The 15,502-nt window shown below is 32.5% G+C and overlaps 1 protein-coding gene across 1 annotated transcript in view; it reads left to right on the forward strand.

The window, feature by feature from the left end:
• LOC145293692 (proton myo-inositol cotransporter-like) overlaps positions 1-15,502 on the forward strand; it is a 383,417-nt gene that overhangs the window by 298,680 nt on the left and 69,235 nt on the right. The window contains exon 3 of the mRNA XM_080140102.1: positions 10,634-10,848. Within this exon, the coding sequence (XP_079996228.1) occupies positions 10,634-10,848 (215 nt within the window). The remainder of the gene's footprint in view (positions 1-10,633; positions 10,849-15,502) is intronic.

Genomic DNA, 15,502 nt, shown 5'->3' on the forward strand with positions numbered 1-15,502 from the left:
CCAACATAAACAAATTCCTGATCAACCACCCCCTTAAGTAAGACACTTTATTAAATCTCAACACTAACGTACTGTACATGCAATAACCCTTATCCCAAGTGGCTTCCGGGCCTTGATAAGTGGTGACCACCTTGTAAAAAAAAAAAAAATTGGGGAGGTGGGGGGGGGTCTATGGTCATCCTTGTTACTGCACCTTTTGTTTATGCTTGATCCTAATATCACAAACACACCGGGGGTCACCCTACTTAAGATTCCCGAATCAAATCGATATTTTTAATATTAAAATTTTTTTATCATAATTTTTTTTTTATGTGTAACGTCTAATATCTGTTGATTATGGGGGCTCAAGATCGCGAGGAGGAAGTATTGCAAGTTTACGACCGTATACAAATTTTTATTTGATTACCACTGTTTCGCTCTGATCCTTCAGTTTTTGTGTATTTATTGATTATTTTCAGAACAAATCATTTTAATCGAATATCAGTCATCACATTAAAAATTACACAAATTATTTGAAATAAACGTTTATCAATTTATTTTGTTTTTTTAACATTTAAAAAATTGCATGTTCTTGCCTTAGGTTTTTATCATTTATTTTCTGTAAAATTGCAAAAAAATAAACAATTAGGCACAAGACCAACTAACAAAATTGGGAGGGGGGGGTCTGTAGTCATCCTTGTCACTCATTAAAATTATTGTCTAAGGAGTATCTAAGGAGCATCACAAAAATCACTCCAGGGGGTGTCCTACTTACTGTTTCCAAATTAAATCAATTTTTTTTTAACAAAAAAGCTTAATCGTTTTTTATTGGCACATAAACAAATTCAACAAAAGTAAAAAATGATTTCATTGGTGGAGAAAGGGGGACAATAAAAAAAGTTGTTAGTAAGGCCCTCCGAATCCTCACTAGATGGCAGACCGCTCACTGTTTTCCAGCTCGATTAAGGCTGAAAACAAGCAGGTTGATCCCTAAGGAGCTTGAAGAACTAGGTGGGGGAGTTGGGGGGATGTTACTCCAAGTTTGGAGAAAGAGCTGGGGTCGAAAAAGAAAACGAATGGGGGGAGGCATCTTGGAGTTCTCTATCAGGAGAGAAGAGGGGAGCATTCACTCGGCTAGCTAAGGGAGACAAGGCTTACCTTACTGGGACTGGGGTCCGGCAAGACTAGGAGCCATGCATGCGATGCCTAGGCAGGGAACACATACTCTAACTTGGCTCCTCTGCATATGCACAAATCCATCTTCTGTTAAAAGCCGCGGGATGTAATCTCTTCATATCACTCCTGATCTTGACCTTCAACTGGTGTTTGAAGAACACAACCAGATTCTGATCTGGCCAAGATTCAACCTCACACTTCTCATTCAGTCTCTATGTTCACACCACCATTCTGGCTATCGCCAGGATCGCAAGAAATACCATTTGTTTCTCCGTTTCACGGTGGCCTGAGATTGTGCATGACCAGGGACATGTTCAGTGGGCGAAGATGTTCGAGATCGATGTGAGCTGTCACCACGTTGACATACTTCCAGTACCAGCGGAGTTTGCTGCAATTGAAGAAAACCATGCTCCTGCTTTTTTTCTACTAAAACACCGCAGCAGGGGGTACTCGGGCAAACTCACTAATTTGGCACTGCGGTGTATGGTGTTGAGGGGCAACGCATTTTAGGACAGTGGCCAGGTCCAGGAGAATTCGCAATTGTTTATTACTTCTGAGCCTGCTGCCCAGCTTCACCAGGAGTAGATCTTCCCCTCCACTCTCTTTTCATGCCAGAATAACATATTTTATTCGGTTCGATGTGCACCATCCCATTATCTTTTCTTTTGGAGTGGGTGGGGGTGGAGGTTAATTGCCAGTCGCCTGAAACCTCTCTACCAAGGAATGCCAACGGTTTCTGTTGTGTTTGTAAGCTTGAAGAACAAAACACATGTGTAAGAATTGCGAATGCCGTGTCATCTATTATATAAAGGAGAGATGTCTGTTAGTGTGTATGTGTGTTAGTGTGTTTGTATGTCTCACTTTTACTGCTGACGTTTTGTTTTTTATTTTTAACATGATTTTGGAAACTTTTATTTCAGTTAAAAGCTTTTGCATTTAAACAAGGTTTAAAGATTTAAAAAAAAATATTTTCTGTTTATATTTTGTATTATTTACTTAGCTCAAAACAAATAGAGGACTTTTTTTTTACTGCCGGTTGATTTAACTGCGAGTTAATTTAAAGATCAGATTATTATTAAATGCATGAAGATTACTTATGTAAATCGCAATTATTTTTTTTAAATCGTAACTAAAACTTTTTTTCTCGCTCACATGCCCTATTCTGAATTCGTAGCAGTGGGCCGACATCAGTCGATTAAAAAAAAAAAAACTAATATAAAGTATTGCCCAGTAAAAATATTTTAGCAAGTGTAGTCAAACGTAACTTCATTTTCTTATTTTTATATGGCCCGGGCAACGCCGGGTAGTTCTGCTAGTTTATTATAAAGAAGGAAGTGACGTCATTCAGGTGACGTTACTCTAACAGTTTCGTTCTCAGCTATTTTTACACCCAGCCAAAAAACGCTCACCCTCCACCTCGGAAGAGAAGAAAGATAGCTGCCTATATTCTCGTATGAAAATGACTTTGTGTCACATGCTACCCATGAATCCTGATTTGGTCTTATTCTGCTAACCTTTTTTTTTTTTTATTCAATTTTCACCTCAAACAAGGCACAGTGCCACTTTGAAAGAGGAAGCTACTATCGGGGACATAAGTTGCAGGGACATTATGAGGGGAGATGAGCAGCAAGATGTCTGTTCACATTACACTTGAACTTCTGCATGTCAGTACAGTTGGGAAAGCAGAATCCCAGAAGAGAGTTCCAGAGTCTAGCAGTTCTGGGGAAGAAACTATTGGAGTAGAAGGCTTTCTTACACCTAGGGATCTCTACAGTGAAGGGGTGGGATTTAGCTGTCAGGTTTGTCGGAGGTATTTACATCGAAGGGGTACAATTGAACCACCTAAATCCCTCCCTCCGTTTTGCTGTCAGTCCTCTAGTTGTTGGCAAGTTGTGCCTAAAAGTCTTTACTTTTATTTTAATTTCAATTTTTTGTTGGTTTACTCGATTATTAAAGCGTGGTGCAATGGCATATTTACCGAGGCAAGTCATTTTCTGCTTTTAAAGTCATTTGCACTAAACGTGTAAAATGTTGGCCAACGCTTACAACTGAAAACTGATTATTTTCATTAAAATACCTTTATTTTCAGGTTTATTTTTTAAATATGTAAATATAATATTTTAAAAAGAAATGTTTAGTTAGATGTTTTTTTTATGCATGTAAATATATTTTAAAAAAATTTTTTGCTAATATCATCTACTGGATCTTATTTTATTATGTTTATTATATTATTATGTTTATTATTTTATTATGTTTATTATTTTATTATGTTTTTTATTTTATTATGTTTATTATATTATTATGTTTATTATGTTTATTATTTTATTATTTTATTATGTTTATTATATAGTTTTATTATATTTTCTTTTATTTACTCATTATTCATTTATTTCATGTGAAAACTTCATATATTTTTTACGCTATTAAATAAACTTTCGTCCATTTTCTTTTCCAATTATTTAATTTGTTTTAATTTTTAATTACTTCTATAGATAAACTCTTAATTTATTGCTATAACATTATATTTATAACAAAAATCATCCGTACTAAACGGTGTAATCTAATTGAAAAATCTAATTAGAAAGCAATATCATCTACCGGATCCAATGCTAATTGTGAAGTTTGTGCTTCTTCATTATTTGAACATCAAAGAAGAAGCACCGATTTTGAGAAATAGACTGACTTAATCTTATATATTAGATCCACTTGAATTCTTACAATGTTCATAAAAGATGGTTCATTTTACCATAAATAAAGATTATAGGCTAGACAAAATCAAATATCGATTTGTCAAATGCAAAACTATTGTTATCCAACTTTGAGAAATAGACTGACTTAATTTTATATATTAGATTCAACTGAATTCTTACAATGTTCATAAAAGATTTCTCGTTTTCCCCTAAATAAAGATTTGACATGTCCAGTGATGAAGAAAGCGGAGCCTGTGTGCGAGTCAAGTCGAACTGCATTGTGCATTTGTCATTTGCTCTATTGTCCAGCATAATTGACCTGTCCTTTGTGAATTTATCAGTATACTCAACAGTAAAGTTGTGAACAAAAGCAACCTCCTCTTCTCGAGATATATTTTTCCTACCTTAACTCACACTCATCTACTGATCAGTTTTATGTTGAATTGCATTTATACAGTTTCTTTATGTAAAAGAGGTGAAAATCTTTATTTTGTTTTCTGCTCAAATAATTGAGATTGAAATCTATATTTGTGATGCTATTAGCATCTCCACCCCCCTCCAAGTGTTAAGTGGAGGGGGGAGAGAAAAAATATAATAAAATAAATATGAAATAAGTTTATCAGCAGAACAAAGGCACAGGAAGTTGTTCACCAACACGCACAAAAGATAGCTGAGGTTAGGTGTCTAATCGAGATGTGGCAATGAACAAAAGATCAGTCAATATATTTCCAAGTTAGTTTTGGGAGTAGAAATGAGTTTTGAGACAGCGCACAACAGTTAAGAACAGTTTAGGTTTGTGATAGTTGACAACAGTTATGAGTTGGAGTTTTCTGTTTAGTACAGTGAGTCGAAGATCCCCCAAGAGAGATTGGAGTAGGAGACTAGATGTGGATTAGAGGAGATGGAGAATGAACTGATCAAACAACAGTGATGCCTTGGCAAACTTTTCCTGTGATGGTATCACACACGCACCCAGAGGCCAACCAATATATATAAAATGTGTCAGAGTTTGCATTTTGAGTTGTTTTATTTTTATACTTTTGAACCTGTGGCCAATCATTTGTGAGAGACGATGACACAGCCAGCAGAGAAGATGACGAAGAAGGAATACATTGAAACCAAAGTTCTGGTTGCCAGTTTTCAAGTTAGGGATCACATGGCATTACATATTTTCCTATTTGATCCGTAATTAGGTGAACAGCAAAACTAATCCGTCATTAGATGAGCAATAAAATTTGATCCATCATAAGATAAACTGAAAATTAGATCCTTCATAAGATGAATAGCAAATTTGATCCGTCATAAGATGGACAGCAAATTTGATCTGTCATATGATGAACAGTAAAATTGATCCGTCATTAGATGTGTGATAATATTGATCCATCATAAGATAAACACCAAATTTGATCCAGCATAAGATGAATAGCAAATTGGATCCATCATAAGATGAACAGCAAATTTGATCCGTCATTAGATGAGTAATAAATTTGATCCATCATAAGATGAACTGAAAATTAGATCCGTTATAAGATGAATAGCAAATTTGATCCGTCATAAGATGGACAGCAAATTTGATCTGTCATATGATGAACAGTAAAATTGATCCGTCATTAGATGTGTGATAATATTGATCCATCATAAGATGAACTGCAAATTAGATCCGTCATAAGATGAATAGTAAAATTGATCCGTGTGTGATAATATTGATCCATCATAAGATAAACACCAAATTTGATCCATCATAAGATGAATAGCAAATTGGATTCGTCATAAGTGGAACTGCAAATTTGATCCATTATAAGATGAGCAATAAAACTGATCCATCATAAGATGAATATCAAATTTGATTCGTTAATAGATGAACAGCAAATTTGATCCGTCATTAGATGGGTAACAAATATAATTAACTTATGATTTCGGGAGCATAGAGTTAGAGTCAAATTGGACCTGGGAGTAATTGAAACTAATGAGTACGTCCACACTCTGCAAGACTTCGAAATTGGGACTTTATCACCATCATCCTCAGGTTAAGAATGATTGGATATAGTGGAACTGATATTGGCTTGCCAATGAGAAAGAGAGAGAAAGCGAGAGAAAGAGTGTGTGTGTGTGAGAGAGAGAAAGGGGAGAGTGATTTAATATATATATATATATATATATATATATATATATACAGAGAGAGAGAGAGAGAGAGAGAGAGAGAGAGAGAGAGAGAGAGAGAGAGAGATAAAGATAGAGAGGGAGATGCACAAAGCCAAAGTTATGATTTTTTCAATGAAAATCGTTCTAGACAAGGTATGAAGCTACTTGATGTAAGAAGCTAAAAAATATTACATTAAGGTAAAAAATTTTACATTAAGGTAAAAAATATTACATTAAGGTAAAAAATATTACATTAAGGTAAAAAAATTTTACATTAAGGTAAAAAATATTATATTAAGGTAAAAAATTTTACATTAAGGTAAAAAATATTACATTAAGGTAAAAAATATTACATTAAGGTAAAAAATATTACATTAAGGTAAAAAATATTACATTAAGGTAAAAAATTTTACATTAAGGTAAAAGAATATTACATTAAGGTAAAAAATTTTACATTAAGGTAAAAAATATTACATTAAGGTAAAAAATATTACATTAAGGTAAAAAATATTACATTAAGGTAAAAAAATATTACATTAAGGTAAAAAATATTACATTAAGGTAAAAAATATTACATTAAGGTAAAAAATATTATATTAAGGTAAAAAATATTACATTAAGGTAAAAAATTTTACATTAAGGTAAAAAATATTATATTAAGGTAAAAAATATTACATTAAGGTAAAAAATTTTACATTAAGGTAAAAAATATTACATTAAGGTAAAAAATATTACATTAAGGTAAAAAATATTACATTAAGGTAAAAAAATATTACATTAAGGTAAAAAATATTACATTAAGGTAAAAAATATTACATTAAGGTAAAAAATATTACATTAAGGTAAAAAATTTTACATTAAGGTAAAAGAATATTACATTAAGGTAAAAAATTTTACATTAAGGTAAAAAATATTACATTAAGGTAAAAAATATTACATTAAGGTAAAAAATATTACATTAAGGTAAAAAAATATTACATTAAGGTAAAAAATATTACATTAAGGTAAAAAATATTACATTAAGGTAAAAAATATTATATTAAGGTAAAAAATATTACATTAAGGTAAAAAATTTTACATTAAGGTAAAAAATATTATATTAAGGTAAAAAATATTACATTAAGGTAAAAAATTTTACATTAAGGTAAAAAATATTACATTAAGGTAAAAAATATTACATTAAGGTAAAAAATATTACATTAAGGTAAAAAATATTACATTAAGGTAAAAAAATATTACATTAAGGTAAAAAAATATTACATTAAGGTAAAAAATATTACATTAAGGTAAAAAATATTACATTAAGGTAAAAAATTTTACATTAAGGTAAAAAATATTATATTAAGGTAAAAAATATTACATTAAGGTAAAAAATTTTACATTAAGGTAAAAAATATTATATTAAGGTAAAAAATATTACATTAAGGTAAAAAATTTTACATTAAGGTAAAAAATATTACATTAAGGTAAAAAATATTACATTAAGGTAAAAAATATTACATTAAGGTAAAAAAATATTACATTAAGGTAAAAAATATTACATTAAGGTAAAAAATATTACATTAAGGTAAAAGAATATTACATTAAGGTAAAAAATTTTACATTAAGGTAAAAAAATATTACATTAAGGTAAAAAATATTACATTAAGGTAAAAAATATTACATTAAGGTAAAAAATTTTACATTAAGCTAAAAAATATTACATTAAGGTAAAAAATATTACATTAAGGTAAAAAATTTTACATTAAGGTAAAAAATATTACATTAAGGTAAAAAATTTTACATTAAGGTAAAAAAATATTACATTAAGGTAAAAAATATTACATTAAGGTAAAAAAATTTTACATTAAGCTAAAAAATATTACATTAAGGTAAAAAATATTACATTAAGGTAAAAAATTTTACATTAAGCTAAAAAATATTACATTAAGGTAAAAAATATTACATTAAGGTAAAAAATTTTATATTAAGGTAAAAAATATTACATTAAGGTAAAAAATTTTACATTAAGGTAAAAAATATTACATTAAGGTAAAAAATATTACATTAAAGTAAAAAATTTTACATTAAGGTAAAAAAATATTACATTAAGGTAAAAAATATTACATTAAGGTAAAAAAATATTACATTAAGGTAAAAAATATTACATTAAGGTAAAAAAATTTACATTAAGGTAAAAAATATTACATTAAGGTAAAAAAAATTTTACATTAAGGTAAAAAAATTTACATTAAGGTAAAAAATATTACATTAAGGTAAAAAATATTACATTAAGGTAAAAAATTTTACATTAAGGTAAAAAATTTTACATTAAGGTAAAAAATATTACATTAAGGTAAAAAAATATTACATTAAAGTAAAAAATATTACATTAAGGTAAAAAAATTTACATTAAGGTAAAAAATATTACATTAAGGTAAAAAATTTTACATTAAGGTAAAAAATTTTACATTAAGCTAAAAAATATTACATTAAGGTAAAAAATATTACATTAAGGTAAAAAATTTTACATTAAGGTAAAAAATTTTACATTAAGGTAAAAAATATTACATTAAGGTAAAAAATTTTACATTAAGGTAAAAAATATTACATTAAGGTAAAAAATATTACATTAAGGTAAAAAATATTACATTAAGGTAAAAAATTTTACATTAAGGTAAAAAATTTTACATTAAGGTAAAAAATATTACATTAAGGTAAAAAAATATTACATTAAAGTAAAAAATATTACATTAAGGTAAAAAAATTTACATTAAGGTAAAAAATATTACATTAAGGTAAAAAATTTTACATTAAGGTAAAAAATTTTACATTAAGGTAAAAAATATTACATTAAGGTAAAAAAATATTACATTAAGGTAAAAAAATATTACATTAAGGTAAAAAAATTTACATTAAGGTAAAAAATATTACATTTATGTAAAAAATTTTACATTAAGGTAAAAAATATTACATTAAGGTAAAAAAATATTACATTAAGGTAAAAAAATATTACATTAAGGTAAAAAATTTGCCCACGATAAGTAAACAGCAATTCTTCTATGTTTGTCAGAAACATAGCTCATGGAATGTGAAGATGAAAGGTCAAAATAAGAGAAGCGATAAGGGATACATAATGCCTAACCATGTTGACACACTGTTTCTCATTCAAAAGTTAAACAACATTAAACTTGGTCAGTACCAGATGGGTGACTATTTGGGAATAGCAAGCAATCGATGTTGGAGGACGCGACAGTTTTCTGTAAAAACTGACGTTGTTAAAAAAAAAAAAAATCACACCAGAATGGGATATATATAAGACTGGGGACCGTTTTTGAATTTTGATATTCCTTAGAAACTTCCTTCTTTGAAAGAAGCTTACTGAACCCGTCCTGTGTGTGTGTGTCGCACTAAGGAAGGAAGGAAGGAAAGAGGAGGAGGAGAGACGGAGGAGGAAGAGGTGTGTAATATGGAAAACTGAAAGACAAAAGATGTAAACATTTTTATGTGAATTTTTATTTTTTGTCGAGTATTTTGAGGGAATTCCAATGGTTGTTCACATAATTTTTCTTCTGATTATTGTACGTTTCGACCAATGTCCACTTTGGCCTTCTTCAGGTGCATTGCTCTTTTATGCTGATGCCCCCCCCCCGTATACAAACTTGTTGTTGTTGTTGCGTATGCTGATGTTGTGTAAATATATATGCATATAGGAATGCGTTTAAATACAAAATAGGATTGTATTTTATTTTCTCCTTCACTATCTCTCGTCCTCACTCTCTCTCTCTCGTCCTCACCCTCTCTCTTTCTCTGCCTTCTTCTTCCTTATCAGTCTCTCCCTTTCCCTTCTCTCTCTCTCTCTCTTTCGCTCTATACTCTGATTCTTTATCTTTTTCTCTCACTTTTACGTTAATCTCTCTCTTCCTATTTTCTCTCTTTTTTTGGACTCTTCTTCTTTTTCTCTCATTCTAATATCACTATTTCTCTCTCCCCGTTCCTCCTCTCTCTTTCTCTCTTTCTTTCTCTCTCTCTTTCTCACACACACACACATACACACACACACACACACACACACACACACACACACACACACACATGATAAACCATCTCAGATCCCATCTCCAACTTTTGATCTTCCAATTTAAATTTTTCAAATCCACAACTTTTAAATTTCTGGATTTTTTAGATGAGGGTTGATTGTTTATATTACTTGCATTGTTCTCACCTTCATTGTTATTTGTGCAAGGTTTCGGTTGGTGCAGCCTTTGACCTTCGTCAGGCAAGTTAGTTGTTGTTTGGAAAAGAAAATAGAAAATTACTCCATAGATATTTTTGTATTCTAATTGCAGAAAAAACGAACAGTGTACACTCTTAAAATTTCAGCGATGGAAGGAAGATAATCCCATGTCAATCTTTATTAGAGTTGCCTTGCCTTTGTAAACCAATCTTTTCACAAATTCGAAACACTAACCATGAAATAAAGACTAACTCAAAGAATACAAAAATATCTACAGAGCCAGTAACTTTTTTCTTTTTCAAACAACAACCAACATTCCTGAGGCCAATCTGACCCTTTGTTTCTTCTTGTTTCCCTTTTTCTTTCAATCGATTTGAATTGACCCCTTCCTCATTAACAAATGCCCTTTTTATCATTGTCTCCCAACCAGGTACATGCTGGGTCTTGCTGGTCTCCCATCAGCCATTCAATTTATTGGGTTTATCTTTATGCCTGAATCACCACGATGGCTCATCACTCAGAATCGAGAGGATGAAGCTCGGCTCGTGCTGCAGAAAATGCGCGGATACCGTGATATCGAAGAAGAGTTGGAGAGTATCAAAGCCAGTTGTCAAGAAGCCGAACTTCAGGAAAAGACGAGAGCCGGTAAGTGTGGGAAAGTCAAAACATGCTTTGTTGTAACAAAATTGCGTTTCAGATTTACGAGGTGCGTTCAGGAAGTTTCCAGACTTTTTTGCACAGGCATTTAAATTTGTCGTAGATTTTTGAAAATTCAATGTTATTGCTATACATCTTATGAGATGACTGACCAATTTTTATGATTTCAGGTTCAAATGAACAACTACAGCAGGAATTGGAATACACCCTACTAAAGCCTGATTGTCACAGTTGATGAATTTCAAAAATGCAAGCTGGACGTGAGGATACTTTAGGAGAACGATATGCAATAAAATTCTGATTTAAACTTGGAAAAATCCCACAGAAACGTATGCAATACTTCAGACTGCTTTTGGACCATCCTGCATGAATCAAGCATGAGTTTTTGAGCGACATAAGAGATTCAAGGAAGGCAAAACGTCTAGGGATCTCTACTGTGTAGGGGTGGAACTTTGCTGCTTGTCGGGTTTGTTGGGGGTATTTATGTCGAGGGGGTATAAGGGCTTGTAGTTTATCAGAGCATCCACCATTAAAATACTTGTAGAACAGGTAGACGAATGCAACATTTTATCGATGAGACAGAGGCTGAAGCTTAGATGATAGTTCAGGACCTATCAGGTTGGCGACTCTTTTGAACCGTGTTCAAGAATGAGAGACTAGTAGCAGATGTACCAGCCCAAATGTGACAACAATACTCTATATATATGGACGAATGGTGGCCTTATAGATACTTTCAGGCGTAACTTTCTAGCATGATAGAGAGAGCCCACCTTCCTCGCAGCGGCCCTGGCAATGCTTTGTACCTTGCTTTGGCGAACTTCTTGAATTGACCTTCATGCCCGGCTAGAAATGGAAAACTTACATCAAATCTGTCAACAAGTTTACTGGAAAAATGGTTCCATCATTCTACTGCTCCAGAAGGTATTTCACTCCCAACGCAATCCTCTACCTGTACGAACAGAAAACATCCTAAAATAGACTACTGTTACCATATCTGTGGGGAAAAGCTGTTCAGAGCACCGTTTCCTGCCTGGACAGGATATAAAACCAGCTTTGCAATCTAGTGGTCAATGTCCTCTTTTCTTCTCAGCAGCCTCTTTCGCACAGAAGAGAGGTTGCTACTCTCTCTCTACTCTATTATTATTTTTATGGTAAGTGTCTGACTGAAGTTCAATCTATGCCTCCCCCCCTAAACCATTCACAACAAATGCTCATCTAGCTACAACCACTATCCACAATTCGTTTACTCTTTATCTCTGTCTAAAACTAAACAACTAAACAAAAATTCCATTTTTTCAGCTAATAACAATACTTTGTCCTTTTTTTTTACATGGGGGGGGGAGGGGTCACCACTTATCAAGGCCCGGAGGCCACTCAGGGATAAAGGTTATTGCGTGTACAGTAATCAATGAGATAGTATTGTAATAATCATTAGTATTGGAGATTTGATTGAGTGTCTTACTTAAGGGGGCGGTTTGTCAGGAATTTGTTTATGTTGGATTTTTTTATAAGTAAATGCTTGCATAGGGTTTCAGGAAGTACTCTGTTTTGACAAGCTTCTGAGACTGACCTTCATTCCAACCTCATATGGAAGACCTACATCAAATCTGTTGCCAATGTTGCTAAAAAAATGGTTGCATCATTCTGCCGCTCCAGAAGGTATTTCATTCCCAACGCAATCCTCTACCTGTATATGAACCAAATACATCCTAAAATAGATTAATCTTGCCAGATCTGGGAGGAGTTGCTGAGAGCACCATTTCCTGCCTGAACAGGATACAAAACCAGCTTTGAAATCTAGTGGGCAATGTCCTCTTTTCTTCTCTGCAGCTTCTTTCACACAGAAGAGAGGTTACTAGTCTCTCTCTACTCTATCATTATTTTATGGTAAGTGTTTGGCCAAACCTGGTGAGACGACAACCATGGAAGGCAGTAATTGCTGAGGATACAGTTGAGAGACTCAGCATTCCTATCTTGTTGCAGTTAACCACCTGAAGAAGGCCAGACGATGAGTTGGTTGAAACGTTGTGAAACAACAACAACTATGAAGATGAGGATAACAGTCCACAAAAAAAATAAAAATTAAAAATAAATTAATAAAAAAAAATAAATAAATAAAAAATAAATTAAAAAAAAATTAAAAAAATAAAAATAAATAAATAAAAAAATAAATAAAAAATAAATAAATAAATGTTCAATTGAGCTTTGACAAATCTTCAAAAATGCATAAAATATTTTAAAGTCCTAAGAAAACTTTTTTCTTTTGTTTTTTCCAGAGAAAATTCTATAGAATTCAGCAGAATTTACCATTTCTGATATCTTTTCTGTTCGGTCTGCGTCATTCGGTCATTGCCCATTCGCCTCGTGGGTGTTTGATTTCTTTTTTTTTTCTTGTCATCCAAGTGTCACCAACGGAATGCCATCCGCAGGCCGTGTGCATTAAAGAATACCGAGAAATCGATAAAAGACATTGAGGCATTTCTGTTCGCTTTTCATTTCCGACTCTCCCTTCTTTATCATCGTGAGCAAATTACAATCGACTCGACAGGAACGCTTGCACACACACACACACAGACACACAGACACACACACACACATGCATAATCCCCCCCCTCACTCAACTTACAGATTTTTATGTGGACTCTGGACATCCCATCCATCCTCCTTCGATTTGCATCCCGAAGATTAATTCAGTCATTGCTTAGTCATCTGGCTCGAGTGACACAAACGGCTATCATCGTAGCGAGAGGCAATTTTCTTTTTTTTGTTCCATTTTTCCTGTCGGACATTTTGAAAATGATCGAATCCAATCGTGGGTTTTAATCTTTGCCTGAGGTTTGCGACTAAATCATGTTGACACATTGATTCTCATCCAATCGTAAAAGTTAAGCAATGTTGGTTCTGATCAATATTTACATGGGTAACTATTTGAGAATATTATTAAGCAAACACTCTGCTCATGTATATTCTGGTGCTACCAAATCAGGCTGTCTGAAAATACTGGCTTCCTAACCTGAACTGCACCAAACATTGATGTTATTGTTTTTTTTCTTTTCCCTTTGCAAAACTCAATCATGTTCTGCAAAATAAAAAACAAAAGCAACAATTAAACCAAACACTATGAATAAATATTTGATAAAACAAAGAATTTAAAACATAAAATCTTTTTCCAAAATTACTGGATCTGACATGAAATAGTCCAAAACAGTTGATATGCCACAAAACAAAACAACCAAACCAAACACCATGAATAAATATTTGAAGATATAAAGTATTAAACACTTTTGAATTATTCCGACTACCGTCCTCATCTTGATTGTTATTCTAACAACGTTTCAGTCGATGTAACCTTCGACCTTCTTCAGGTGTATTTTTTCGAACTTGAGAACGTGCACCGAATTTCAAACATAACCTTTTGTTTAATTCACGAAGATAGGATGCTTACGTATAGTCAGCCATGACCAGGTAGAAGTCTTAAATAATTTGTAACTGTATTCTTAGTATCGCCCGCACTGAGGATTGGACCATTAACTTTCAGAAGAGTGTCACTTACTACTGAGTCTTACGAAATACTGTATCCACTATGCCACGAGTCCTTGTGAATTACTTAAGACTTCTACCCGGTCTTGAGACTGAATGGAGGCATCAATTAATTAGCAGTAGTAGTAGTAGTAGTAGTAGTAGCAGTAGTAGTAGTAGCAGCAGCAGCAGTAGTAGTAGTAGTAGTAGTAGTAGTAGTAGTAGCAGTAGTAGTAGTAGTTAATTTATTACAGAACCAAAGAAAAAGGAAGACAGAGTCGGATATAGATGCGTATGAATTTAATATTTGTGACAAATTTTCTCCTTAAAGAATGAAGTTGATTCAAGATCAACCATTCCAGAATGAATGCTGCATCAACAGTCAACATTTTCCTCCGACTCCTAATCTCCTTTGCCTGATTCTCACTCATTTTCTTTGTACCAATTATTCGAATTGAATCCCTGCTACCTAACCCTAACCCTAACCCACGTTGCACTTAAGCAAACATCTCGATAATCAAATCTTGATAATCAAAGCTGTTTTTCTCATGTTTGAAATCTCGTCAGAAAAGATGTCAGTCCGAAATGTTTGATGAAGTTTTTACTCAGACAAAATTAACGCCATAAATATGTACCGCGTTGTAGTTACGGCACCGCATAGAGCGGGCATGGATGATTGGCTTCGATTTCTGTTCCCTACTTGCGAAACATTCACAGCAAGATCTCGTCTTCCTACCACCACAGCAAAAAATTTCCATTCTTCCTTTACATACGAAATATCAATGAATGGATATTTTTTTCAAGAACTTCCCATCTGTGGCAGACGTTGCCACAAGATTGCTTAACTGAGGGCTACAACATGGTCATTTTCAAGTCCAATGTTAACAAACACTTGTCATAAACTGTTAATTATTTTCAATCCTTGTATTATTTGGATTCTTCAAACAACTGTTCTCATCTTGAATGTCATTTTCACAACGTTTCAGTCGATGTAACCTGCGATCTTCTTCAGGTGTATCTTGTTGAACTTGGCAATCTTTCTTTCAAACTCGGGAATCTTTACTTAATTCACAGGAGTAGCATGCTCTTGTTCCATCAGCCATGCAATCATGACCAGATAAAT

This window comes from Euprymna scolopes, chromosome 15, assembly GCF_053919585.1.
Source record: "Euprymna scolopes isolate OS-2025 chromosome 15, ASM5391958v1, whole genome shotgun sequence".
Classification (NCBI taxonomy): Eukaryota; Metazoa; Mollusca; class Cephalopoda; order Sepiida; family Sepiolidae; genus Euprymna; species Euprymna scolopes.